The sequence below is a fragment of the Thunnus maccoyii genome, chromosome 22 (genome assembly GCF_910596095.1).
Source record: "Thunnus maccoyii chromosome 22, fThuMac1.1, whole genome shotgun sequence".
Classification (NCBI taxonomy): domain Eukaryota; kingdom Metazoa; phylum Chordata; class Actinopteri; order Scombriformes; family Scombridae; genus Thunnus; species Thunnus maccoyii.
This window is the reverse complement of record NC_056554.1, coordinates 25,591,537-25,619,313: the sequence shown is the minus strand read 5'-3', so window position 1 is coordinate 25,619,313 and position 27,777 is coordinate 25,591,537. Positions and strand designations below refer to the sequence as shown.

The following is a 27,777-nucleotide window of genomic DNA, read 5'->3' as shown; positions in this document are numbered from 1 at the left end:
GTTTCTATCATCAGCTTTCACACAAACGCTGACACAAACCCGACTGATAAGATTTTTGCCTTTAGATGCTTTATTACAGAAAGTGTATGAAACTCATGAACAAAACATTCACACATTCAGTCACTGTGTTACTTGTGATGGAATTATAGTCAAAATAAATTACTCCCCTTTTTCCTGGGGACCCCTGGAGCTCCCTCAAGGACCCCTGGGGGTCCCTGGACCCCACTTTGAGAACCACTGCCTTATAGGACAGGTTTACAAATTTTCTATGAATGAGCTGCAAATGTTTATATGAATCACCTGTTGAGAAAGAAATAATCTACCACAGGCTCCGTGTTTGCGGTGGGAAAGGCAGACATATCGATGGTGAGCAGTGAAACCAACTGATGAATAATCCTGGTGCACAAATAATATTTAAAGTTGTGAATTTTCTGGCCACAGTTCAGTTTTTCAAGAGGAGGAACAATAACAACAAGAAAAAACTCGTTTCACTGTTCATTTGACTTGAAAACTATGAACTCGTCCTTTAAACGGACCAAACAAAACGTCAGAAGGTGTTAAACTCAAACACACTCAGCTGTTTTAAAGTTGTGTGGAAGCACGAGGCTCATGTCCCAGCATGCACTTGGCTGTGAATGTGTGTGTGTTTAATCCCAACTCGGTCACGTGCAGACGACCTGAGCGGTGTGTGTGTGTGTGTGCGCGCGTGTGTGCGTGCGTGCGTGTGTGACGGTTACCATGGAGAGAGAGAGAGAGAGAGAGAGAGGGAGAGAGAGGGAGAGGTGGAGTCACGGGGGGCGGAGCCAGCGTGTCTCGTGCTCGGTAGTGAAGCCAAGCGGCTCGCGGGGCAGCAGACAGAGGGATGGTCTCGCGCTCAGCGGCGGGCAGCTGCAGGTCATGTTGTCCGCGCGGCGGGAGACCTGCCCGCGTGTCACCTTCAGCGGAGCGGGAACTGTGACGGTGAGTCTCCGTGTGTCTGTCCGCCTGTCTGCTCCTTTCTGTGTGTGTGTCCTTCGTTTCAGCGCCGGTGTCTCCTTGTGTGTGTCCTCTGTCTCTGTCTGCTGTCTGCTCCTCTTCTCACCTTTATCTCTCTTCTCTTTAGTCTCTCAGGTTTCAGTGATGAGGGAAAATAATTCAGAAACACTCAGTTATGAAGTTAAAGGACAGAAAATGAATTGGTAAAGGTGTTAATGATAAATTAATGAGTCTATATGCAATAAAACAAACCAGCTGAGCTGCAACTACAGATTATTTTGATTAATCTGCTGTTTTTATTTTTATTTTGACTATAAAATGTCAGGAAAAAAGACAAAAAGGCTGTCATAATTTCCTTTACCTCAACATAAAGTCCAAACATGTTCAGTTTATTATCATACATGACAAACAAAATCATTACAGTCACATCTAAGAAGCTGGAATCAGTGAAATTTCACATGGAAAAATGACTGAAACGATTCCAAAAAATAGCTGCTGATTAATTTTCTGATCATTAATCAGTTTCGTCTCTAAATGAGACGTGTTGTTGTTCCACTTTCTGAGGATTTTCTGCTTTTGTTTGATTCATATCTTTGAAAACTGAGTCTGTAAAACAGTGTGAAGAGTCAGTTTGAACTCTAGAAACTGAAGATGAACATTTATCTTTATTTTTGATGTTTTTTTGGCTAAATGATTAATGGATTAGTCCGTGCAATAATCATTAGCAAAAATAATTTACAGACCTCGAATAAACAACAAATGAGGGAAACAAGCTTACGGTTCCATTAATAGATTTTCATCCTCCGGAAAAAAGATGTTTAAATCTTAAATTCCTTCTTTATGACGGTTAAAGAGAAACTTTTTGTCACTCTGAACACAAGCAGGGTTCAGCAAATTTCCTTTATGTTCCTAAAACGTGTGTGTGAACTGACATTGATTGCTGTTAATCTGGATTATCATCTGATTTAAACTATAAAACACTGACTGAGTTGCAGCAATGTTTCCTGTTTCTGTTGTTAAGTTCATACAATAGAAAATAACAAGACGATCCTTAAAGTACCCGTACACAGTGGTGAATAAACCAGTCAATAAAAGCTTTATTATATACAGTTATATATTACTACTACTAATGATGATAATAATATGAATAGGAGGAGGAGTAAGAAAGTATTAATAAATATAATAGAATATTAGTAATCATAACAACAAGAATGATGGTAAAAAGTGATGATAAAATTATATTTTATCAAACCTTAGAACAGCTGACACAATTAGTCCATTAGTTGATTGACACAGTAATTAATCCACAACAATTTTGATAAGTAATCAATCAGTTCAATCATTTCTTTAAGTAAAAATCCAAAAAAGAATAAACTTAGTCCTGTATGATAGTGAGCTGAAGACGACATGTTGGGCTTTAAGTCGTTTCGGGCGTCTTTCACTATTTTTTGACATTTTATTGACCGAATGATTAAATGATTAGATGGGGAGAAAATCTGCAGATTAATCAATAATGAAAGCTGTGATTAGTTGTAGACTTAGTAACAGTCTGTGTGAAACAGAAGTAAAAATATGTGAATTTGAGGATTTTCAGACAGCTGTTCTGGTCTAAAGTCAAAATAGATAAAAATAAAAAACAATCACCATATCACTGCTGACATGTTTTGTCCCCGTTCAGCTTCCATATAAAGTGATTCTTTAACTTAACGCCTTAATGTGTGATGTAGACGTTTTAATTGTTGTTGTTGTTTTTTACAGTTTACATAAATAAAATAAAAATTTGCTTTAAATCATGAAATCCAAATAGAAATATTACACCAAACAACAAACATTTATTACAGCAGCTACTTATTGAATCAGTATCTCTGGTGTAATTTATGTTTGTAGTATTTGTTTTGTTGTTTGGTTAAAGGTTGTGTTTTGTTATGTGAAACTGTTTACGCCTTGAAACAAGACAAATTTCAGAAAAAATATTTTGATAATGAAGTGAAACCAAATCGTTACTATGAGCAAGAAACACCGAACAAAAGGAAGAGCAGCATCAGAGAAGAATTTCCATAAAAGGATAAAAACATCAGTAACTTCTTTTGTGTTGTCTTTATGAGTCATTCTGCAGAGTGGAGGTTGTGACAATCAATCAATCAATCAATCAGTCAGTCAGTGAATTGAATGGAGGCAGATGGATCTGCAGACAAACAGGGACAGAGAGAGAGCGAGCGCTCTTAAAGCAGTGGGCTGCTGCGTGGTGTCGAGTGTCGGCTCGTCGTCATATCGCTTCAAAAATAACTTGGACATGTCCAACGGAAACTGTGAGCGTACAGAAACACCCTGGTCACCCTCCTCTGCTCGGTAAAAATAACCTGGGAGGGAGGGGGGGGGGGGGGGCGGGGCTCAAACTGGGCCGAGAGGGTCAGTGCGGCGTTTCCCAAACTCAAGCTCTCCTTCAGTCAACACTGCTGTTAATGTTAGTCCACCAAACTCATCAGAAAGCTACTTCCTGCCGTCGGTTTCTGTAAACAAACAACCCTGATTGGCAGAGACCAACCGCAGCGGCTGATGATGTAATAAACAGGACTCAGCTGTTTTGTGAAGTTACAGGTGTGATGGATCTAAACTCATCTCGTTGTGTCCTCCAGACTCCGGGTCGAGGACCTGAGACGGGGATGGGCGGGGAGGCGTGTCCTCACAAGCTTGGATCAACCAATCACCTTCGTCTTCTCCTCTACATCCTGATTCCCACCGTGAGCCTGCTGGCCGGCCTGCTGCTGCTCGTCTTGGCCCTCACAGGTACGTGGAAACATCACACACACACACTTGTTTTTGTCACTTCTGAGGACAGTGTAGTCACGTAACACCTTAAACTTAAAACCAGGTCTAAACCCGAACATCAGCGGTTACCTTGTGGGGACCGGTCCCCACATTGTCAGTGTGTGAACAGGTTTAGGATGCTCAAACACACATACACACACTTGTTTTTGTCACTTCTGAGGACAGTGAAGTCACGTAACACTTTAAACTTAAAACCAGGTCTAAACCCGAACATCAGAGGTACCTTGTGGGGACCGGTCCCCACATTGTCAGTGTGTGAACAGATTTAGGATGCTCAAACACACTTGTTTTTGTCACTTCTGAGGACAGTGTAGTCACGTAACACCTTAAACTTAAAACCAAGTCTAAACCCAAACATCAGAGGTACCTTGTGGGGACCGGTCCCCACATTGTCAGTGTGTGAACAGGTTTAGGATGCTCAAACACACACCTGTTTTTGTCACTTCTGAGGACAGTGTAGTCACGTAACACCTTAACCTTAAAGCCAGGTCTAAACCCGAACATCAGAGGTACCTTGTGGGGACCGGTCCCCACATTGTCAGTGTGTGAACAGGTTTAGGATGCTCAAACACACACCTGTTTTTGTCACTTCTGAGGACAGTGTAGTCACGTAACACCTTAAACTTAAAACCAGGTCTAAACCCGAACATCAGAGGTACCTTGTGGGGACCGGTCCCCACGTTGTCAGTGTGTGAACAGATATCTTATATTGGAATAAAAACACTCAAGATGATTTAATCATGGTGCATTTCCATTATCGAGATAATCGTGAATATCCTCACATGAGTGAGCTGTCTAGCTCACTAACGTACAGTCCTATTGATGTCCTGATTTATTTTGAATTGCCATTTGCCACAAGGGGGCGCCTGCATCTTTCCAGTCATTCGTCATCATGGCTGAAGGGTCAGAATGGGAATGCTGGGATATCAGGTTGATAGGTAGATACTTTTAATTAATGGATTTATTTGTCTCATTGTGATTACCTGCTGGGTGTTGGCAAGAGTCTTAATCTGTCCTAGTTTCTTTGTTGTTCCCAAAGAAAAGATGTGTGTCCTATGATGCAATAAAAATATTTGTGTCTTAACAAATTGTGAGATAAAGTGATTCCAGGGTGTTTTAGTGCCATTTTAAGCATATTTTGATGATTATCGGGACAATATTGCAATTACGTTGGCCTGGATCATCATGACATGACATTTTCATTTCCGTGTGTGGCTCAGACACACACAGAGGCTGTTTTTGGTTGTTTACATGTCTGTATCATTTCCTGAGTCTCTGTGGGGCTTCGCCGCCTGCCGTCCACACTAGTACATTCAGGAGATCAGGAGATATGAACTATAATGATTGTACAGATAGTTTTCATTTTTCAAGACGGGCTTTAACTGTTTCTGTAGAAACTAGGGCTGAAAAAATAGTATTTTTGGTCCTCAATGACAGTGAACTGAATATCTTTGGTCTTTGTGACTTTCAGGCCAAAATAAGATATTTAAAGTTGCATCTTGGGCTTTGGGAAACAGTGATTGACATTTGTCACCATTTTCTGACATTTTATAGACCAAACAACTAATCAATTAACTTAGAAAATAATCATCAGATTAATCGATAATGAAAATAATCATTAGTTGCAGCCCTACTATACATACACAATATGTATAGTAGTATATAATATATATATATATATAATTTAGTTGTTAGTTGTTTCTTACTTACTTTCCTTTATTACCAACAGCATGTTTCCTGTTTCTGTTACTCAGTTGAGACAATAGAAAATAATAGAATAGAATAGAGTGAGGTGATACTTAAAGTCCCTCTATAAAGTGTTTATGAATGGTGAATAAATGCTTAATTATATTCAGTCTGAGCTGATTAAAGGGTTTTTTGGCAGCATTATGAGCCTCTTTTACACAGAGATCATTACGCTGGCTGAATCAAACAAAGCTGGCGTAATGCCGCCCTGTGTGTAATTTTAGATTTTAGCGTGTCGGTGTTCAGGAATCAGAGGCGTGACGTGTGGCATAAAAGCATCTTTCCCTGTTAGAAGGGGGGGGGGGGCGGAATAACGGCGCAACATTCCCGCCATGAACAGACTGTGTAAAAGGGCCTAAAGAAAGGATAGCTAGTGTTAGCTAGGGTTAGCTAGTGTTAGCTAGTGTTAGCTAGTGTTAGCTAGTGTTAGCTAATGTTAGCTAGTGTTAGCTAGTGTTAGCTAGTGTTAACTAGTCTTTCTTTCATGGGTCCATATTCAGATATAAAACAGGAAAAAGCAGCGAATCAGCTGTGAGGAGCTGAAACAGGATGTTTGACATTTATGCTCATGAAATTATTTAAAAGATGTTCAACAACAGATGTTATTTATTTATTTATTTATTTATTTATTTGCCCACTTTTGCTACTCAGGAGGAAAAAATACTTTTTACACACGAGAGGAATCTCCTCTGCAAAGTAAAGTTGGCTCATTCGCAGTGATTTTCTGGTTTTTAAACAGATTTTCTGATAATTAAGTGATAAATTTATTACAGTGATCTTGAGGAGTTTGGCATCAGACATGTTTAATCTCTTTGTGTGTTTGATCTTGTGACACATTCAGTGTCACATTCAGTCTTTTACGTAAAAGTGACTCAGCTGCTTATTCAGACACGAAGCCGACGTTCGTGTTAGTCGACAGAACGTTTACGTAACGAGGTTCAGGTCTGAAAGGGGGCTTCGGTGTGAATGTGAGTGACGCCCAGAAAATATCAGGTCAGCGTTGATGTGAGAGAAGAAGAAGAAGAAGAAGAAGAAGAAGAAGAAGAAGAAGAAGAAGAAGAAGAGGGAGGATGGTGAACAGACTGAAGGAGGACAGTGTGTAGGAGGAGAAATGACACACAGTCAGATTCTCTAATTAATTCACAGGCAAGGTAATTACATCATACGTGTGTGTGTGTGTGTGTGTGTGTGTGTGTGTGTGTGGGTGTGCGTCACCATGACAGCGGGGAGTCCCTCAGACAATCAGAAGCAGAATAAACGCCTCAAACGTTCAGACTGAAAGAATTTCAAATATTTACGCAGGTAGTAAAACCGACAGACGAACCTTTCATCACTCTCTCCTTCGCCTCCTTCCTCCCATTCCTTCTTTTGTCCTCTTTTTATCCTCCTCTTCTTCACTCTGTTATCTTTTTCTTCTCTTCCTTTTCAGTCTCTTTACTTTCCTCCTCTCTTCTCCTCTTCATCTCCTTTCTTTCTCTTCCTCTTGCTTCTCCTCCTCCTCTCACTCTTTCCTTCTGACCCTGTTTGAACTCTTCCTCATCTCATCTTTTTGTATCTTTCTTCTCCTTACTCTCCTCATTCGTCTCCTCTTCCTCTTTTCTCTTCCTCATCCTCCTCTCTTCTTCTTTTCAGCCTCTTCCTGTTTCTCACGTTCTCTGGTTTGACCTCAGCTCCCTTCATCTTTCTGTTTTCTTCTTTTCAAAGCAGAACAACGAGGAACATCTGGAGGAATAAAGAAACATTTGTTTCCAAACAGATGAAATGTAGCGTGTGATTCTGTGTTTTCATGTCTCTTCTGTTTTGTGACGGTCGAAGCTCCTCTTTTGTTCCTTCTGCTCTTCATCTCCAGCTGTTTTCTGTTTGACTCATTACACACTCGCTGCCATAAAGCCACAAAATGCTTGTGTGTCTTTTTCTCACCATTAAACACCTAATGGTCTCTTCACCCCCCCCCCCCCATCTGTTCACAAAGCTTTAATGGAGGAACTGCAGGATTTCATTTGAAATTTAAGAACTTTATTCGTCCTGAAGCTGCAACTATAACAACAGAAAATGAATCTATTTTAATGAGAGATTAATTGTTTCAGTCATTTTGAGAAGAAAATGTCTAAATTCTCTGATTGCAGCTTCTTAAATGTGAATATTTTCTGTTTTTTTTAGTCCTTTATGACAGTAAACTGAAGATCTTTGTGTTGTTGCATCATTTTGGGCATTTTTCACCATTTTCTGACAATTTACAGACCAAACAACTAGAAAATAATTGACAGATTAATCGATAATGAAAATAATCGTCTACTTTGAAGACGCATTTTTAACTACTTTATGACATTTTGTAGATAAACTGATTAATCGAGAAAATGATCAGCAGATTGATCGATAATGAGAATAATTGTTAGTTGCATTTTTGTGATTGGTTAAATTATACTATGCATCAGTGTTAATATGTTGGAAAATTGCAAATTAAACACAGAAATGTGGAGTATTTATGTAAGAAAAATAAACATTATCAACATTTTTTTAATACTAGAAGAAGAAAATTTGTGTAAACATAAGCAGCCACACGAAAACCGTCGAAATCAGGAAGTGTCTGATGGTTTATATCGGCCAGAGGATGAATATTAATATAAAATAGGAGGATAAATGAAATAGCAGCGTCAGGATAAACTTGTGTCTGGTGCCTCCTGCAGTGATCTCGTAGTTTTAAATGTTTTAACAGGAGAGGCTCCGTGTATATGTTTCAATATTAAATATGACTTTATATAACAGGCGGGTTTATTTATAGAGCAGACTGAACATGAGTTCAAAGAGCTTCACAGTGTTAATGTCACATCAGAAACTGAAGCACATGAATATAAAACTACAGTTAAATCACTCAAAAAGTAGAATTTTTGTGAAGTTTTGACACATTTTGACAAGTTTTTTGGGGGAATGATCGGATGTCCAGCGTTCACACACATTTTCACTTGTTATTTCAGCATTAATTCATAATCTTTATGTATTTATTATTATGTTCAGTTTTCTCTGGACATCTTCAGATGTTGTTCAGTCAGATATTCAGTATATTTTCAGTCAATATGTCCAGTATACAGTACATTTTGTCATATTTTCAGTCATATTTTCAGTATATATACAGGATGTATTCTGTCTTATCACCAGGATGTGTTCAATAGATATTCCTTTATCATTAGTAATATATTCAGTATATGTTCTGTCATCTGTCCTGTATAAATTATGACATATATTCATATCAGACATGTGTTTAGGATATAATCTGTATATATTTAGTGTTACAATAAGGATACTTTCAGTCTTATAATAAGGATGTATTGTATACTTATTCAATGTATTCAGTCAGGTGTTCAGGATATAGTATAGTGTACATTATGTGATATATATCAGTCGTATGTTCATTATATGTGATATATTCAGTATTTATTCATTCATATATTCTATATATAGTCATATACGTATATTCTGTCATACATTCAGGATATATTCAGTATTTACAGTGTTTAGTATCTTGTTGACATGTTGTGTGTTTATATGAAGAGCAGCTGATGATTCGTCAGTAAAGACGCGTCAGCATCACGATTGTTGTCGTTCACGTTTCAACGTGTTCACCAAAAATACACAAACAACAAAACAACTACATGACATCCTCAGAGTGTGTGTGTGTGTGTGTGTGTGTGTGTGTGTGTGTGTGTGTGTATGTGTGTGTGTGTGTGTGTGTGTGTGTGTGTGTGACACAGATGAAATGTAAATAGATCAGTCTGTCTGGTTCACCATGGTAACTAGATCACTCTGACACTATTCATAGAGTTTTCCTACATACGCCGGCTGTGTGTGTGTGTGTGTGTGTGTGTGTGTGTGTGTGTGTGTGTGTGTGTGTGTGTGTGATTCAGCAGTTGTTGCATTAGACGTGATTCAACTGCACATGTGTCTTGTTAACACTCACAGTGGTGGAAGAAGTACTGAGACCTTTAAGTAGAGTAAAAGTAGCAGTCCTGCATTCAAAGGCTTTAAAACGTTTTTAAAAAAATGTTTTATTGTTTAAAAGATTGAATCAAATCATTTAATGTGGCTTTTGACACAAACATCAAAGGATCTCTACGTCTAAATGTTCACAAATATAGAAAATATTAAATAAATCGTGAATCTTTTTGCACTGCACGGCCTCAGAGAAACAAAACTTTATTATTTAATTAAACTGTACAATGAAGTTCTGCTGAATCTTCACCTGGAAAGTAACTAAAACTGTCAAATAAATACTTTATGGAGTAAAAAGTAATATTTCCCTCTGAAATGTATAAAGTAGCATCGCATGGAAATACTCAAGTAAAGCACAAGTACCTCAGAACTGTTCTTAAGTGCAGTACTTTTTATGAACTGAACATGAAACAGTCAAATCTCCTGGTTCTCACATTGAGCATCACTATTTATTATGAGCTCTATTTAACTGAAGTATTTCTGGTGCTGATATGTTCTGACTATTTTTAAGTAGAAAAGCCCAACCGGGGACAGGAGTCGCAATATGTTACTTTAACCTGTTACAATGTTTATTTTGCATCATCACTGACAAATAAACTAATAAATAAGAATAAAAAACATAAGCATGAAACCTTCGGTCATTTTCCAATAAAGCTCATTCAAACAAGATGGCGGCGTCTTCAACGATGTCTTCAGACAGACAGAAAGTAAGAAGAAAAACAGAAACATGTTGCCACAGATGTCTGCAGGACGATATATGATATCTAATGGTAGCGTTAGCATCGTTAGCTAACTCAAACGACACGTCAAACAACAGCTGATCGGGCCGATTCTTAAGTTATTCGGGTTAAAATCAAACTTAATCTGTTTAAAGTTTTTACAAAGTTCGTCCTGTTGTCACCTGCGTGTTTCTCTGCAGGTATATTTGGCAGCAGCCTCTTGGACTCCAGCCCCCTCCCCTCCCCCGAGCCCATCTCTGACAGCAGTCCTGGTTACCATGACAACAGCACAACTCCCTCCCTATCCTCCGAGACGGAGAACGCCACCACCACCGCCTCCTACCGAAACCGCAGTGACGGCGGTGACATCACACACGGCGGGAGCAGCACACCTGCCGCGACGACTGCCGGAACCTCCGCCAGCGTCTCTCCGACTTCGACCTCTCAGGCCCCGCCCACCCAGGCCTCCACAAAGCCTCCTGATTGGCTGACCTCTGTGACGTCACTGAGCACCGCCTGGCCGACCAGCACCACTGCGGGGTCTGACGCAGGTAACCGAGGCGACCGTGAGCTCCAGTGAAGGAAGGCAGCAGGGGCTCATGGGAAATGTGGTTTTACATTTAGAAACCATCAGAGGTGTGACGTGAGTTTTAGTGCCCCCCAAAAAAACTACAAGTCCCACAATCCTCTGCTGCCTCCTTTTATTGTTATGTTCTTTTCTGAAATCTTGTCAGTGTCCATTACTGGACGAGTGGATTCCTGCGGATATACCTGGAAAACTAGGACGTTTTAGGAAAGTGAGGACATTCGGCCGGTCCTTGCTACCCGACACACCTCGACCTGAAGCTGTTTGAGGATCCAGACTTGGTTTTAAGGGTCCAGGTTAGACTTGGGTTTAGGTTCAGTTTCAGGTTCGGCATGTAGCTCAGGTTAAGGTGAGGGACCAGAATGTGTTATGTTAACGAATGTCCTCACTAAGATAGATAAGTGTGTGTGTGTGTGTGTGTGTAATCACAGACAGAAACAGTGATGAGCCTCTGAGCTGAATTCAGATCTACTGTCCTCTATTCTCCTCTACTGACCTGATAGTGTGTGTGTGTGTGTGTGTGTGTGTTTCTAATGATAAATCGTTCTTTCAGTTTCTATTTTAAAATTCTCCTCGTCTCTGTCTCTCTCTCTCTGTATTCACGTCTAGTCGAGGTGAATGCTGATGAGCGTCAGGCTGTCGTCCTGTCCTCTGATTGGACGCTGGCCAGTCACCAGACTAACTGAACGTTTAACCTCCAGATGCAGTCTATGCTAGCTCGTTAGGGCCTTCAGTCTGTTGTATTAGGATGCTCATTCAATCGATCAATCAAACTTTATTTGTACAGCACAAATGTAGAGAATAAACAGTCAAAACAATCTGAAACTAATGAACACAAGAAATAAAAATTATGAAAATGTAACAAAATAAAACAAATATATTTAAAAGCTATAATGATAATAAAATAGATTGTCATAAAATCCAATTTAGATTAGAATAAAATAAAGTGAATGTCTATAAGTCATCCTGCTCCGTGTCTGCAGGTCAGTGTCAGCCGATCATCGAGCCGCAGTGTCACATGTTGCCCTACAACCAAACATGGCTGTCCTCCTCCGTCGCCGTGGTGAAGAGCTCAGAGGTCGACATGTTGTTAAGGTAACCGCATCCGAAGACTCACCTTTAAATCCACCAGTGGAGGTGGAGGGAACCCTGACACCTGTGTGTGTGTGTGTGTGTGTGTGTGCGTGTGCGTGTGTGTGCGTGTGCGTGTGCGTGTGCGTGTGTATGTGTGTGTGTGTGTGTGTGTGTGTGTTTTGCAGGTTCTTCAGCTACCTCAGCAGACTGTCCTGCTACAGACACATCATGCTCTTCGGCTGCTCGCTGGCGCTGCCCGAGTGTATCGCCGCCGACAGCGTGCACAACAGGTAATACAGATGAAGATTTGACACGATGGATAATATAACAAGCTTTTAAAATACAACACATTGTTAAAGATGAAACCAGTGGTTTCCAACCTTTTTGTCTTTTGACGTCTTACAAAAAGCAGTGTGTAGTCGGGGTCACATTTCACATGTCTATGAGTTGTTAACAGCTCCACCAAATAGTGATTTTTCCCTCTAAACTTCTCACATGCTTTCATTTCAATAAATGTTCAAATGATCCAATATTTCAGCCAAAATCAAAGATTAGAGAAAAAGTCCAAAAACTGAAAACAGATTTGTGTATCAGAACTTTGTTTTTTCTTCTTTCCTCTCCCATTAATCATCTCACCACCCCTCAGATTTATCTGCTGACCCTTTGGAGGGGCCCGACCCCTAGGTTGGGAACCACTGGACTAAACTAGCTAACTGTATATAAAGTAGTGTAAACTAGCTCCACCTCCAGCAGCTACAACAGTAACATGCTGCTCACTGCATGTTGCACTACTGGTGAAAAGCATTCTGGGAAATGAAGTCATTTCAAAGGGATGGTTTAAAAACTGTTTGAAAAAGACACACACACACACACACACACACACAGACACACACACACACAGACAGACACACACACAGACAGACACACACACAGACAGACACACACACAGACAGACACACACACATACATCTGTTGCTCCACATGAAGCTCAGCTGTTCAGACTGTAAGTGAGACAGCAAGTGTGTGTGTGTGTGTGTGTGTGTGTGTGTGTGTGTGTGTGTGTGTCCGGGAATATCACCCTCACACACTGAAATTTGAACACACACACGTGTTGAGTGTCAGTGGCTTCAACTCTTTACGACCTCTGACCTCTGACAGGAGGATTATGGGAATCAGTGTTTTATTGCTGCTACCAAGAATGTGTTCACAGACGTGTGTGTGTGTGTGTGTGTGTGTGTGTGTGTGTGTGTGTGTGTGTGTTCAGGCGGGTCGTGCTGCCTTGTGCGTCATTCTGCGAGGCGGCGAGGGAAGGCTGCGAGCCCGTCCTCCAGATGTTCAACGCCTCCTGGCCCGACTTCCTGCGCTGCTCGCAGTTCAGCAACGTCACCTTTGTGTCGCCATCGCTGCCGCCGCCACCGCCACCGTCATCATCACTGTCACCCACGGCAACGGCCGGCCCCGCCCCACCTGCCTGTTACACGCCGAGACAGATCAAAGGCAAACCTTGTGAGTAAACGCACTCACGCTGAAACTTTAAACTCTAATCTGACGGCTCATGACATCACTGCCCTCCTCTCTCTGATTGGTCGGCAGCTGTGTGCGGCGGGAAGGATTACTTCCTGTGCACGACGGGCATTTGCGTCCCTCAGAAACTGGTGTGTAACGGCTACAACGACTGTGACGACTGGAGTGACGAGACACACTGCGGTAAGACACACACACACACACACACTCACACACACACACACACTCTATTGTCGTCTATGTAAATAGCAGGGGGAGTTTTTTCGCCCGTTGTCGTGGTGATGTGTTCGGAGGTGATTGATTGGACAGAAGTTCCGGATGTGGTTTGTGTGAGACGGCGAGGTGGTCGTCATGACGATATGAGGAGACTACTGGCTGAAAGCTCAGGAATGTAAGAACGTCCTGTCTGTCCTCTCTTCACACGACGACGACGTTTCCCGCCATAAACGTCTCACACAAACACAACACGAGACACGACGAGATGGAGGCGGAACGAGGGATGAAAGAGAAAAAAAACAAAAAAAGACAAAACAAAAAAGTGACAAAGTGAGACATGATTTCTCTCATTTTATTAAATTCTCTGATTGGAACTTGAGCTCGAAGAAGCCAAATGTCGCTGCCTTCAGGGTCGCCATGGTGATATAAAATGATGAAAGACATCAAAAGGAAACAACAGAAGAAGAGAAAAGTAAAACTATGAACTTCTGTCTTCAGTCTGCACAGACGCAGAGTTTCGCTGCAACACCGGTCGATGTGTCACTCCTGCTCGCGTTTGTGACGGATACGACGACTGCGGAGACCTGAGCGACGAACTCAACTGTGGTGAGACGACACACACACACACACACACACACACACACACACACACACACACACACACACACACACGTACACACAGCAACACACACACACGTTTAGTGACGCAGTTTGGAAGCTCGGGATCAACTGAGGGATCAGCAGAGGAAATGTGAGCGAGGGACTCCACCAGCTGTCCAGCTGCCAACACACACACACACACACACACACACACACACACACACACACACGCATGTTAAACTCAGCAGCAGCACATTAACATTAAATATCTCTCACAGCTTCACTCAATGCATATCAGTGTTTCAATTATCAATTAGAATGTCGTTAATAAACGTCGCTGTCAGATGTTACAAAGTCACTGTAAAAGAAAATATTTAAATCACAAAGCTACTGAGATCATTTATAAGCAGGCAGAGCAATGATGAAAAGAGAATATTAATGTCTTTTTTAGTTTGTTAGTACATTATTCTACTTTGTCAGGAACTTATTCAAACACAAAGACACAAAAAAATGTGTCAAAAACACAAATTATCATCAGAAACTAAGTGAGACGTTAAAGCACAGATACAATACAATACATCAATCACTTTGATACAGAGAGACGTGCAGGTTCATCAGGACAGACTGGCAAATAAGTACAAAAGTACAATTATTAATATTGTTATTGTTGTTATTATTATTATTAGAGACGAGGTTTGTCTTTAGATGTGTAATGAATGTGGTTAGGGTTACGGTTAGGGTTAGGGTTTGGGGTTAGGGTTAGGGTTAGGGTTTGGGGTTACGGTTAGGGTTAGGGTTAGGGTTTGGGGTTACGGTTAAGGGTTATGGTTTAGGGTTATGGTTTAGGGTTAGGGGTTATGGTTTGGGGTTAGGGTTAGGGGTTATGGTTTAGGGTTTGGGGTTAGGGTTTGGGGTTAGGGTTAGGGGTTACGGTTAAGGGTTATGGTTTAGGGTTATGGTTTGGGGTTAGGGTTTGGGGTTAGGGTTATGGTTTGGGGTTATGGTTTAGGGTTATGGTTTGGGGTTACGGTTAAGGGTTATGGTTTGGGGTTATGGTTTAGGGTTATGGTTTAGGGTTTGGGGTTAGGGTTTGGGGTTAGGGTTAGGGGTTAGAGTTTGGGGTTATGGTTTAGGGTTATGGTTTAGGGTTTGGGGTTAGGGTTAGGGTTTGGGGTTAGGGTTTGGGGTTAGGGGTTAGAGTTTGGGGTTAGGGTTTGGGGTTAGGGTTAGGGGTTTGGGGTTTGGGGTTAGAGTTTGGGGTTAGGGTTAGGGGTTAGGGGTTTGGGGTTAGGGTTAGGGGTTAGGGTTTGGGGTTAGGGGTTAGGGTTTGGGTTAGGGTTTGGGGTTAGGGGTTAGGGTTATGGTTTGGGGTTAGGGGTTAGGGTTTGGGGTTAGGGTTAGGGATTTGGGTTAGGGTTAGGGTTTGGGGTTAGGGGTTTGGGTTAGGGTTTGGGGTTAGGGGTTAGAGTCCTGGTTGCTTCTCTGTGTGTGTTTGTTAATGTTATTATTTATTTATTATTAATTTCATGGTTTGTGTTTGTTTCTGTGAATCTGATTGAAAACAAGTTAAAGGTTTGAAGTGTAACCGACTAAAAGGTTGTTTGTTGAGTGTAGGTGTTCTCAGCTGTGTCGCTGTGTTTCCAGGCTGTTAGTTATTAGTTTGAAAGGTTTAGTAAGAAACTGAGGAATCAATCTGCAGTAGTTTTAATTATCAATTAATCGTTTGTCATGTTCTTAAAGAAAAAGAAATTTTTCTCTGGTTTCAGCTTCTCAGATGTGATTTTTGCATTTTTTACTTTTTGTTTGGTTCTGTTTGATACAAAACAGATATGAAGGACTTGAAAGCATCTCTAATGTTTCTATAACTCAGTCTGATGTGTCAGTGTGTAATGTGTTGGTTGTGGTTTGTAGTGATGAACCTACAGAGAATTATCAGAGACTCTGCAGCTCCTCTCGGCTTTACGGAGCTTTATAGTGAGTTTCAGCTCATTGTTTATCTGTCCGGCTGCAACTTTACTGTTCTGGTTCACTCTCAGCGTCTCACTGTTCACTACCTGCTCAGCACCAAACAGACACAGTTAGCCTAGCTGGTGAACATAGTGGAGCATTTAGCAGCTAAAGAGCCAGATATTTCCCTCAGGAGCTGGTGGAGAACAAAAACAGAGCTAAAAGAGAGTGAATATTGGACTTACATTCACCAGGTGGACAGAAACACGACTCCACATGAATCATAATGTTGCTCCGTAACTGCTGGATGTGGAAATAAACAACTGTTCGCTAACATGTCAACCGTGTGTGTTCTCAGTGTGTAATCTGACTCGTGAGCATCGCTGCGGCGACGGTCGCTGTGTGTCCAGAGACTGGCTCTGTGACGGAGACCACGACTGTCTGGACAAGAGTGACGAGCTCAACTGCTGTGAGTAACCGTGGAAACCAGCTGTCGGCTCTGAAACAGAAACAGTAACTTTGATATTTAACGGTTTAATAAACTAAAGTGTTAGATTGAAGATGTGGGTTCATTCATGTTATTAAATGATTTAACGTCCAGAGTTTCAACACAACAGAAGACTATTTGTCTTAATTAGCAGTGTGTTGAGCCTCCAGGGCCACCGTACAGTTGTTATACTCTAACATCCAACTAAAGATTTGTCACGATGAAGTGACGTCAGGTTTATTTTTACGTTCCTGAAGCCTGAAATTCACCTGTGATTGTATATAAATGTTAATATTTACTGACAATTATTATAAAATTAATGTTTTTTTTGTTCATTTTCCTTTAAAATCAGTAAAGTATCTGTTCATATGTGGAGCAGAAATGAGCTGCAGACGTGTTTCTAATCTTCTGAAAAACACTAAAACTGTGTTTAATGAGAGGAGCAAGACTGAAGATTATAAACGTTTTATAATTAATTAAAACTAAAGTCAAGTTTATCAGATGAGTTTGACTCGTGTGTCATCTGTTCCCACCTCTGAGTCAGACGTGACTAACTGTGACAGAGCTGAATCACATCTCTGATGACTGTTTTTTAACATTAAATGTGTGTGTGTGTGTGTGTGTGTGTGTGTGTGTGTGTGCAGCCTGTAAGAGTCAGGGTCTGTTGGAGTGCAGGAACGGTCAGTGTATTCCTTCTGCGTTTCGTTGCGACGGAGAGGACGACTGTAAAGACGGCAGCGATGAGGAGCACTGCAGCCGAGAGCAGAGTGAGACATCTGTCCGCTACACACCTATCACCTGCCTGTCTCTCATTCTTATATGTCCTCATATATATATATATGTGTGTATGTGTGTGTGTGTGTGTGTGTTTTCCAGCTCAGGGTGTGTGTGTTCCCGGTCAGCCCAGCTGTATCTCCACTTCCTGTCCCTCACAGTGTGGGGGAGGCAGCGCCACCTGTGACCCCCGAAACAACAACAACAACAACAACAGCTGCTGTGAGTTCACACGAGTTTTTTTGCTTTCATATTTCAACACGTTCAGCACATTTCCTGCTCAATCTGCTCGGCTTTATCGGTGTTATTTAAACCCTTTTGTGTAACTCTGCTGGAGGATCTGGTCCTGACTCTGCCTCTCTGTGTCCCAGCTCGCTGTGAGCCCATCAGCCTGGAGCTGTGTATGAACCTGCCCTACAACCTGACCAGCTACCCCAACTACCTGGGCCACCTGTCCCAGAGAGAGAGCTCCGTGTCCTGGGAGTCCTCGCTGTTCCCCGCCTTGGTCCAGACCGGCTGCTACCAGTACCTCATGTTCTACGCCTGCACGCTGCTGGTCCCCAAGTGTGACCCGGTCAGCCTGCAGAAGGTCCCGCCCTGCAGGTGGGTGGGTCAGTCGGTCGATCTTTTCGGTCAGTTTGTCTCTCTCTCTCTCTCATTCTGTCGTAATGTCTCTCACCCTGCAGGTCGTTGTGTCGTACTGCGAAGGAGAAGTGTGAGTCGGTGCTCGGCATTGTGGGATTGCAGTGGCCCGAGGACTCGGACTGTAGTCAGTTTCCAGAGGAGGGAGGAAACACAACCTGCCTGCTGCCGGAGGCCGGAGTGGACGGTACTGTGTGTGTGTGTGTGTGTGTTTAAAACAGCAAGAAAACTTTATTGTCTTCTGTCAAATTTTTAAATTTTTTGTTGTCGTTGTTGTTTTTGATGCGTCGCCGTGACAACAGAGTGCTCCCCCAGTCACTTCAAGTGCCGGTCGGGTCGCTGCGTCCTGGCAACCAAACGCTGCGACGGACACCTGGACTGTGACGACCACAGCGACGAGGACAACTGTGGTGAGACACACACACACACACACACACACACACACACACGTTAAACATCCTCTTAAACATCCTGTAGTAGTAAAAGTACCACGTTCAGGATTGTGTTAATGATGCCGCCTCTCTTCTCGCCGTCAGGCTGTTCTGAGCGCGCTCTGTGGGAGTGTCCTGGCAGTAAAGTGTGTATTAAATCCAGTATGATCTGTGATGGATTCCCAGACTGCCCCCTGCTGGTGGACGAGGCCAACTGCTGTGAGTTTGTCACTACAGACAATATCAACACTTTACATTCATGTTATATCTGATCATTGCATACTTCTTCAGTGGTGCACAGAGAGACGTGTTTGTTGTTCATGTTATTATTGTTTTCCTATATTTCCTCAGCCGTGTGCAGAGATAACGAGCTGTCCTGTAACAACCATCAGTGTGTTCATCGGACTCTGTGGTGCGACGGGAAGAAGCATTGTTCAGACAGCTCTGATGAGTGGAACTGTGGTACGACACACAAACGTCTCTGTCTATGATCATATACATTAATACTATATTTCACATTTTTACCGTCTTGCTTTTTAAAAAAAAAAGAGACAGTCATTATGAATTTATTCTATCATATGTTTTGAGTTATTTTCTGTTCCTGTGCTGTTAATTAAATATCACTAAATAGGCTCGTTACTTTATCTGTATGATGTATTTTAACATTTTGTGGCCTTTTTCTGCAAAACGTCAGCACCAGTACTGGTTTACCCTGCATGCTTCAGGCTCATGATCAGTCCTTCACACCTGAACTGTCTTCTAACAGCTTCATGACTTATTTTACTGTCACTGTTTCTACTTTGTTATTATTACGTGTATCTACCTTTGTCTTTGATTGGGTCGTGTCAAAGATGAATTTCTGTTACTACATGACAATAAAGTTTCTTGAATCCAAAACATTTGCAATAAAGTTAAACCAGGTCATTAGAGAAGAGATTTCATAATGAAATTATTTCCCGTTTTCATCTCATAACAACATTTTCTATATTTATTAACACTATATAAACATCAAGAAATGCTCTGTAACATGTTGTTGTTATATATAATATAATAATAATAATAATATTAATAATAAATGTCTCTGCAGTGTCTCTGTCCGATCGATCGGGTTCTGTATTGACGGTGTTCAGGACGGCAGCGGAGTATCAGGTCTGTGCGGACGAGTGGAACCACGAGCTGAGCAAACTGACCTGCGACCAGCTGGGCCTAGGGTAAGGTCAGTAACACACACACACACACACACACACACCACTCACACAGGTCAAACCCGATGATGTAAAACTGTAAAACAGTATGACAGACTAACTACAATGTCTTCCTCTCTTCAGGGTTCCCTCCTCTGTTTCCATGGTACCCGACCAGCCTGGTGTCCCGGGCCGTCGCCGTTGGTTACACGTCCATCCTGAGTGGAACCTGAGGAACGGATCTGCTCTACAGGCGCGACTGGAGAAGAGAAGGTAACATGTAGGAATAGTTGTACCTGCAGGTCTGATGGCAGATTTGAGGGTATCATAGTTTATACTGAAGAACCTCTACAGAAGAACCTCACTAGAACCATTTAGAACCGTTATTAAACTATTAAAACAAAACCTAGAATCAGGCTGAAAGTTTGCAAACATTAGCATTTTAACATTAGCAAGATGTGGAAAACAAATACTAGAAAACATGTTTTTTAATGTCTTTGTTCGATGTTTATGTTTTGATGGCAGTATGAGTTTAAGTATATAAGTCATTAAAATCAAACACTGTCACTGACAACACAAGAGGTTTGTTTTAAGTTTCATTCATGTGGATTTATTATGTTAACATATATTAATCTGTTTCACATAAATGTTAGTTTCTCCATCATCTGAACTTTATATAACATCAACCAGGTTTGATTTTAATTTAGCAGGGTGTTTATTTCACAGCTAACATGCTACATTATTAGTAGTATTAAGCTAGTTTTCTACCTGACAGAAACAAGTCTTGAATGCTGGCCCAGTAAAGGAAGTAATTCTGGAGCCCCTACTCTTTTCCTATTGGCTCGCAGATCTGGTCTGCCTGAGTTGGACCCTCTTGGCCACACCTGAATCCCACACATCATGCGAGAGTCCTGCAGGACTCCCAAATTTATCTTCAGTGTGACACATGTTTGCAAAATGTTCTTCACATGTTGCTCAGCATGGGTTGACAAAATAAACCAGATAAACGATTCAGTTTAGTTCAACATATTATTTGACAAATCAGGATTGTTTAACGGATCTTTTTGTGTGTTCTGCAGTCACGCGTGTCACTCCAGGAGGAGAGTATCAGTCCTGTGCACCAGAGAAGGTAAACTTCTCCTCTCATTCACCTTTTTAAAGTTTTCTCTTTTAATGTTTTCTTCAGAACTCTGACTGCAGCTTCCTCTGATGATTTAAACCCATTAAAACTATTATCTATGAAATCTCTTCAGCCTCTTCCACATTATTTTGCTGTTACTCTTGTCACCACTAGATGGCGCCAAATTACCAGAAAAATCCTACATATGTCTATTACCCTGTTATGATGGATAACACAGATTAAACACCAACAAAATGCAATTGGTTTATTACTAATCTGTGATCAATGATTAACAGTGGGTGAGAGCTGCAACAATTAGTTGATTCATCAATTAGTTGCCAACTATTAATTAATCGCCAACTATCTTGATAATTGATTAATCATTTTGAGTCATTTTTAAAGAAAATTCTCTGATTCCAGCTTCTAAAATCTGTTGACAGTAAACCGAATATCTTTGGGTTGTCACATTTTATAGAGCAAACAATTAATCGATTAATCGAGAATGAAAATAATAGTGAGTTGCAGCCGTACAGTAGTTGTAGAAGCACATTAAGAGGACTCTTCTTCTTCTCTCTCTGACAGACTGCGGTCTGCGTCCGACGGTGGGTACGGTCCCTCACAGGAAGAAGAGGATTCTGGGAGGGCGGGTGTCACGACGGGGGGCGTGGCCATGGCAGTGCTCCCTGCAGAGCGGTCAGAGCGGACACGTTTGTGGCTGCGTCCTCATCGCCGGGAGATGGGCTCTGACTGTCGCGCACTGCTTCGAGGGGTGAGGACAGTGGTGGATGAAGTATTCACATCCTTTACTGCAGTAAAAGTACCAATATAGCAATGTACAAATACTAAGTATTATGGCCTTGATGTAGTAAAGTATTGGAGTAAAAGTACATTAAGTATTATGAGCTTGATGTAGTTAAAGTATTGCAGTAAAAGTACATAAGTATTATGAGCTTGATGTAGTTTAAGTATTGCAGTAAAAGTACATAAGTATTATGAGCTTGATGTAGTTAAAGTATTGCAGTAAAAGTACATAAGTATTATGAGCTTGATGTAGTTAAAGTATTGCAGTAACAGTACATAAGTATTATGAGCTTGATGTAGTTAAAGTATTGCAGTAACAGTAGTGGTTTTCCGTGTCACAGAGTGTTAATGAACTAAACGATGACTTTAATAGTATAAACTCTGAGGTTTCGTGTCTAACAGGAGGGAGAGCGCAGACCTGTGGAAGGTCGTGTTGGGTTTGAATAACCTCGACCATCCAGGTGTTCACAGTCAGAGCCGCGGGGTGCGCTCCATCATCGTACACCCGCGCTACAACCGGGCGGTGGTCGACTACGACATCAGCGTGGTGCAGCTGGACTCTGAGGTGAGCGAGTACTGGTACAGGAGGGTATTGATTATCAGCGGCGGAAGGCCAGTATTGATCAGATATTTTGTGGCGTTTGCAGGTGGAGGAGACGCCGTTCGTCAGACCGGTGTGTCTGCCTCAACTCGGCCAGCTTCCTTCTCCTGACTCCTACTGTTACATCACAGGCTGGGGTCACATGGGCAACCGGAGTAAGTGCACACACTCACAAGACAACTAGTCAGCTAATATGTGACTTGTTTCTTTAAAAGATTAATATTTTCCCATGTTTTCAGAAGTTAACCTTGAAGAAATGTGAACAAACAAAATCTAAGCGGTGGGATCTTCAGCTTCCTGCAGCCTGTGTGATGTCACTGTTTATCCATTGGGTGGCAGCAGATACATCAATCAGTCGAAAGTTTAAAATGCAAGAATATTCCCTCCTGGGTCTGCTCATGTAGAATCAGTATGGACAGACTTTCTCAGTATTTTTGGAATTAAGGAACTGAAAGGAAGGATGTGTGATGATATCGTTCAAAGGAAGAGCTGACGAAGTTCTTATTTTGTAGACTTTTATTAGACGATGGCCATCGGGTCCAGTCCATGTACCAAGATGGTCTGGGCAACGTACCACTGTCGGTGCACAACTTATATAGGGTTACACATCTGTATCTTATCACATGAATAACATAGGTTTTCCATGGGCACTAGGTCAGTTGGGAGCCATCCATCATGTAATTGCCAGCTACCTCACAACATATTATGTGTCACAACATACCACATCTGGAACATCAGTTCCAAACTTGACCATGGATCCATTGTTTGTATTTCTAAGGTCCCCCCGAAGGGCCATACCATGTTACCTAAGGTGACATGCAGACTCTGAAATGTTTATGTCACATGTCCAACACTCAAAGTCAATAACATACATAGGGTCAGATAAAAATCATACTAACAGGAACTGAATCTCCTCATATTAGATGCAGTGCTGCCAGGCTGTATAGAGGGTGATCCATGGAGAATTAAACATTTTGGTTATGAGAACACAGCGAGAAACCTGTTGTTGTCCTTCAACACAGTGTGAGAACATATTGATAAACTGACTGATTCCTGTGTGTCTGTGTTTGTGTGTGCAGTGCCCTTTAAGCTGCAGGAAGGAGAGGTTCGGATCATCTCACTGTCTCAGTGTCAGTCTTACTTTGACATGAAGACCATCACTCCCAGGATGCTTTGTGCCGGTTACGATGCTGGAACCGTCGACTCCTGCATGGTAACAGCTGCACTAATAACATTTCACCAGATAATGGTTTAAAAAGTCAGAGTTTTTAAAATCCATCTTTTGGGGAACATGAACCAAATATCACATCAGTCCATCCAATAGTTGTGGAGACATTTCAGTAAAAAGAAAATATGTCAACCTCATGCAGGGTTTTTTTAAAAGTCCCTCAAAAATGTCTTAGAAGGAATTAAAAAGTTTTAAATTACATGTTCAAATGTCTTAAATATTTTTTCTTCCTGTCATAGACAGTAACATCAGTAACTTTTAATTTATATGTAGTTAATTATGTAGTTAAAACTGGGAAGTACTGTACAAATGTATGTATAATAAATAATTGTAGGTCATATGTGGTTTTAAAAAGGTCTTTAAAAAGTCTGAAATTTAACTTGAACCGTCAGGCCCGAAAGCTCAGTCCATCCAATATTAATAATTAAATATTGTACTTTAATATTATATTAATATATTAATATTATACTGTAATAAACACTGCAGCCTCTAGGGGGTGCTAGCAGGACTGTAGACTTTTGTTGGTCTTGTTAAACTCATGAAGTCAAACCTCTAAAATGTTGATAAAGGTGTACAAGGCTCAATATTGGATCCCCTACTGTTTACTCAGTACATGAATCTTTCTTTTCTAACTTTAATATAATTTTTTTCGCTGACGACACCATCCTGTATCACAGACCACCAGGTCTTCTCCAGATTAAAGTCTCTTTAGTTCACTTAAAACCTGTTGTGAACCTTGAAATGGGAGCTTCACTAAACTTTAAATCTGGTCCGTGATCCATTAAAGTTCTGATTAGATGATTGGTTTTTGTTTACGATACTGTTGATTGCAATTTTTTACAATTACAACTCTTTTTTTTTATACAACTATTTGTTTTTACACTGAATGAAATGGTTTTTTTGCACAATTTAATCAAATGGAAATGTTTTGTCTATGTTGTGCTTCATCTGAGACACATTTTCCCAAAATTCTGCCTGACAGATTTGGTATCTTTGGAAACTTTGGGATCTTTACTAGCATTGAATATAAAATTCAGTGAGTTTGTAAAGTTGAAGACACAGTTGAGATTTAATCAGATGTAATAATTTAATAAGCTTTTTCAGTCAGAATCACCAGTATCAGTCTTCATAAAACATTTCTATCATTGCATGTGTAATAATTGTGTGTGTTTGTTCAGGGCGACAGTGGCGGTCCGCTCGTGTGTGAGGAGGAGAGCGGTCACTGGACGTTGTTCGGCCTGACGTCGTGGGGCAGCGTGTGCTTCAGTAAAGTGCTCGGACCTGGCGTGTACAGCAACGTGACGCACTTCACCCCCTGGATCCAACAACAGATCTACATTCACACATACCTAAACGACTGACACGCACACACACACACATACATGCAGCACTTCCTGCCAGCTTCCTGTCTTCAGCATTCCAGGAGGAAGTGATGTCACCATCATCCACACACACTCACACACACCTTCAGTTCCTCTACCTGTGCCTATATCTATACTGATAGCCTTCAGATGCTAACTGCTGTGTGAGCAGTAGTGTAAACTAGTAGAACAAATGCTAACTAGTCAGCTAGCAGAGCTGTCATTGTCGACAAGTAGACTTCACATTAATACGATTAAACATTCACTTAACACTAAATTATTATTATTATCATTATTGGTATTATTATTATTATTATTATTACAACAGTGTAGGGTTTGTTGCTAAGAAAAATATGACTTGTTCCTTATTTGAAAAGTAATATTCTTATTTTATTTGTAGCTCAGTGGCAGCAGTAACTCAGAGGAAAAACTATCCAGCCACAAAAGCCACTTTTCTGATGTTCTTCATCTTTAGATTTATACGATTTTATCCTGAGCAGGGCTTCAATTTATTGTTGTATGGATACACTAAAGATCTGAGCCCTGAACACAAACATTATTTAAATATCTGCTTTCTCAGCTGAGCGCTGAAAATGTTAACGTGAAAACATCGTCACAATGTTCAGTCATCTCAGCACTCAAGTCCTACAAGCTGCTAGCTAAAACAGACCAGCTGAGCACTGAACTTCCCACAATGCTTCACTCTATAGTGCCTGTACTTAAACTTAGCAGTAAAAAAACAACCTTGTTACCTGTACAATGTTTTACTGTACGTGTGTGTAAGCTGTTGTATGTGTGAGAGAGAGATAACAAGAGCGAGAGAGATGATTTTTTTGCTTCTAAACACACTGGCAACTTTTGGGCAACTTTCAGTGAGCTTAATTTACACAGCGGCCATGTTTGATTTACATTTTAAATCTCATGTGAAACAACAAAATAGACTAAAAGAAGATTAAAGGAAGTCCTGAAAGATTATTATTATAAGTCTTTTGGAGCTCCGTACATTTCAGACTTCAACAAGACAAAGTCATGTTTTAAAACTACATTTTATTTTCTATGAATTTTTCTTACATTAAGTAGAGTCAAATAACTGATAATAATAATTGTCGCATATCGCCAATGTAGCTAACTGATCAGTGTAAATCCACAATATTAGCCAAATGCTAACAGTGAGCTATGTAAGCTATTAATTTACAAACCAATTTTGTCAAAACTGCACAGTTTAAAAGAAGCCGTTTTAGCTAGCTCATCACCAAAGTTAGCTAGTGGACTCACTAATGCAAACAACTGCCAAATAATTGCTAGCCAGAACGTGAAGCAGTGTTAGCAGTATGCTACATTAGCTCTTTCTATGTATTTATGAACTATATCTTTTTTTTTAAAAAAAAAAAGGTAACAAGTAGGCTCCGCAAGCACAGAAAGCTGTCAGATTGGTGTCAGTGACAATGTAAATCATATTTAAAGTGTATCGCTAACTGCTAATGTTTAGCTAAGTCATAAATGGATTCAGTACAGAAGCCAAAAAGACATTTTGTTTTGTAGGGAGCCTGACAGGTGTCACAGAAAAATAAAACACTAATCGGTGTGCACAAATTATAAATAAATGTTCTGAAATTATTACTTCGTGAACATGAATTAAAACCAGATGTCAATAACATTTTAACATGTTTAACAAATGTCAAAGATAACACAACCTTTTTCATCAGCCAGAGTTCAAAGTATACGTATAAAAAACTGCTTTAAACTCAAACTTCTTATTTTCTTACAGCTAGTTAACTGATAGCAGCCAGAGCTAACAGTATTGCAGTGTAGCATCACTAGCGTATAAACATCACATAAACATGTAGTTAATGTGATAATTTAAAGAGAAATTCCACATTTTGTGTGGATGTCCAGTCAGTGTTGACGGTAAATGTGGTCAATTGAAACAATAAATTCCTCATTGTGTGCCATATTGAATGAGAAAGCTTTCCTGCTCACGAAGCCGTGCCGGCAGTACCTACATATACCAGGATGCATTGCATGCGAGCTTCTGAAGTTTTGTTTTTGAGCATCATCTAGATCACTCCTCCTGGCTACCTACCTGGCTAAATAGGCTGTAGTTCTTCCTTTTCCCACTTTTCCAGAGACACAGAGAGCATCAGCAACTTTCACACTATGTCCCTAACTCAGATAGCTAGAGAGAAGGTTGCAAATTGGCAAATGGTCCTTTAATGATATTGCTATGAAGGAATGTGTTCAGTATTTGTAGTTATTTGCACATTGCTGTTTTGTGCGCACAAATTTGAGTAAGACTTTGTAATTTGTGTGTGTGTGAAACAAGTAATTTGAGAGCATTAGTTACTCATTTGTGCTCACAAATGATCATTTTCCTCTGTGACACTTGTTGGACACCTTAGCTTTGTCAGAGTCTATAAGAGTCTATAAGCAAAAGAAATACAGAATATAAGAGCTCTGGAAAGTCAAAGAATCCTTTATTTTTAAAACCATTACTGTCACACTAAAGACGTCAACATGTTAAACTTTTGGGAAAGTTGTCCAACTGTGTTGCCCAACTAATTGCCGGCGTACCTCCATGCTAAGGTCTAACGGACATCTAGAACATTCCAAGTGGTTGTTGTTGTTGTTGTTTTGTGTGTTTGGTTTTTTTAAGAGTATTTTTCTACAGCTTTTTGTATGTCATGCTTATTACACAGGGCTGTTGGTGTGTGTGCGCGAGTGTGTACATACAGTCACATGTACAGACTGTGTGTTTGTATGTGATTTGGCTTGTGTGCGTGTTTCTGATGTCACTTCCTGATTTAGCTGTTTCAAATTGATGAAGATGAAGAGTGTATATGGATTTAAATGCTGTATGAACAGACTGTAGCCTCTAACGTTTTGTGTAAACAGTGAATATTTGGTTTGTATCACCTTGTGTCCCACCAATAAAAATATACACTATA

General features: G+C 40.7%; 1 protein-coding gene across 1 annotated transcript; it reads left to right on the top strand.

The window, feature by feature from the left end:
- The first annotated feature begins 100 nt into the window (after positions 1 to 100).
- On the top strand, positions 101 to 27,777 carry corin (corin, serine peptidase). The gene is made up of 24 exons (XM_042401625.1): positions 101 to 960; positions 3,612 to 3,762; positions 10,457 to 10,807; positions 11,826 to 11,937; positions 12,102 to 12,206; positions 13,181 to 13,422; positions 13,510 to 13,623; positions 14,155 to 14,262; positions 16,562 to 16,672; positions 17,335 to 17,457; positions 17,567 to 17,686; positions 17,836 to 18,067; positions 18,151 to 18,293; positions 18,409 to 18,516; positions 18,643 to 18,756; positions 18,889 to 18,999; positions 19,625 to 19,748; positions 19,866 to 19,994; positions 20,801 to 20,850; positions 21,424 to 21,610; positions 22,045 to 22,207; positions 22,290 to 22,398; positions 23,323 to 23,456; positions 24,650 to 27,777. The coding sequence occupies exons 1-24, from the start codon at positions 739 to 741 to the stop codon at positions 24,830 to 24,832; spliced, it is 3,546 nt and encodes a 1,181-aa protein (XP_042257559.1). The 5' UTR covers positions 101 to 738; the 3' UTR covers positions 24,833 to 27,777.

Coding starts and splice junctions, on each gene's coding strand:
- corin (XM_042401625.1), top strand. CDS start 739: ATGGAGAGAGAGAGAGAGAGAGAGAGAGGGAGAGAGAGGGAGAGGTGG. Junction 13,624..14,154: donor GAGTGACGAGACACACTGCG/GTAAGACACACA, acceptor TTCTGTCTTCAG/TCTGCACAGACGCAGAGTTT. Junction 18,068..18,150: donor CAGAAGGTCCCGCCCTGCAG/GTGGGTGGGTCA, acceptor CTCACCCTGCAG/GTCGTTGTGTCGTACTGCGA.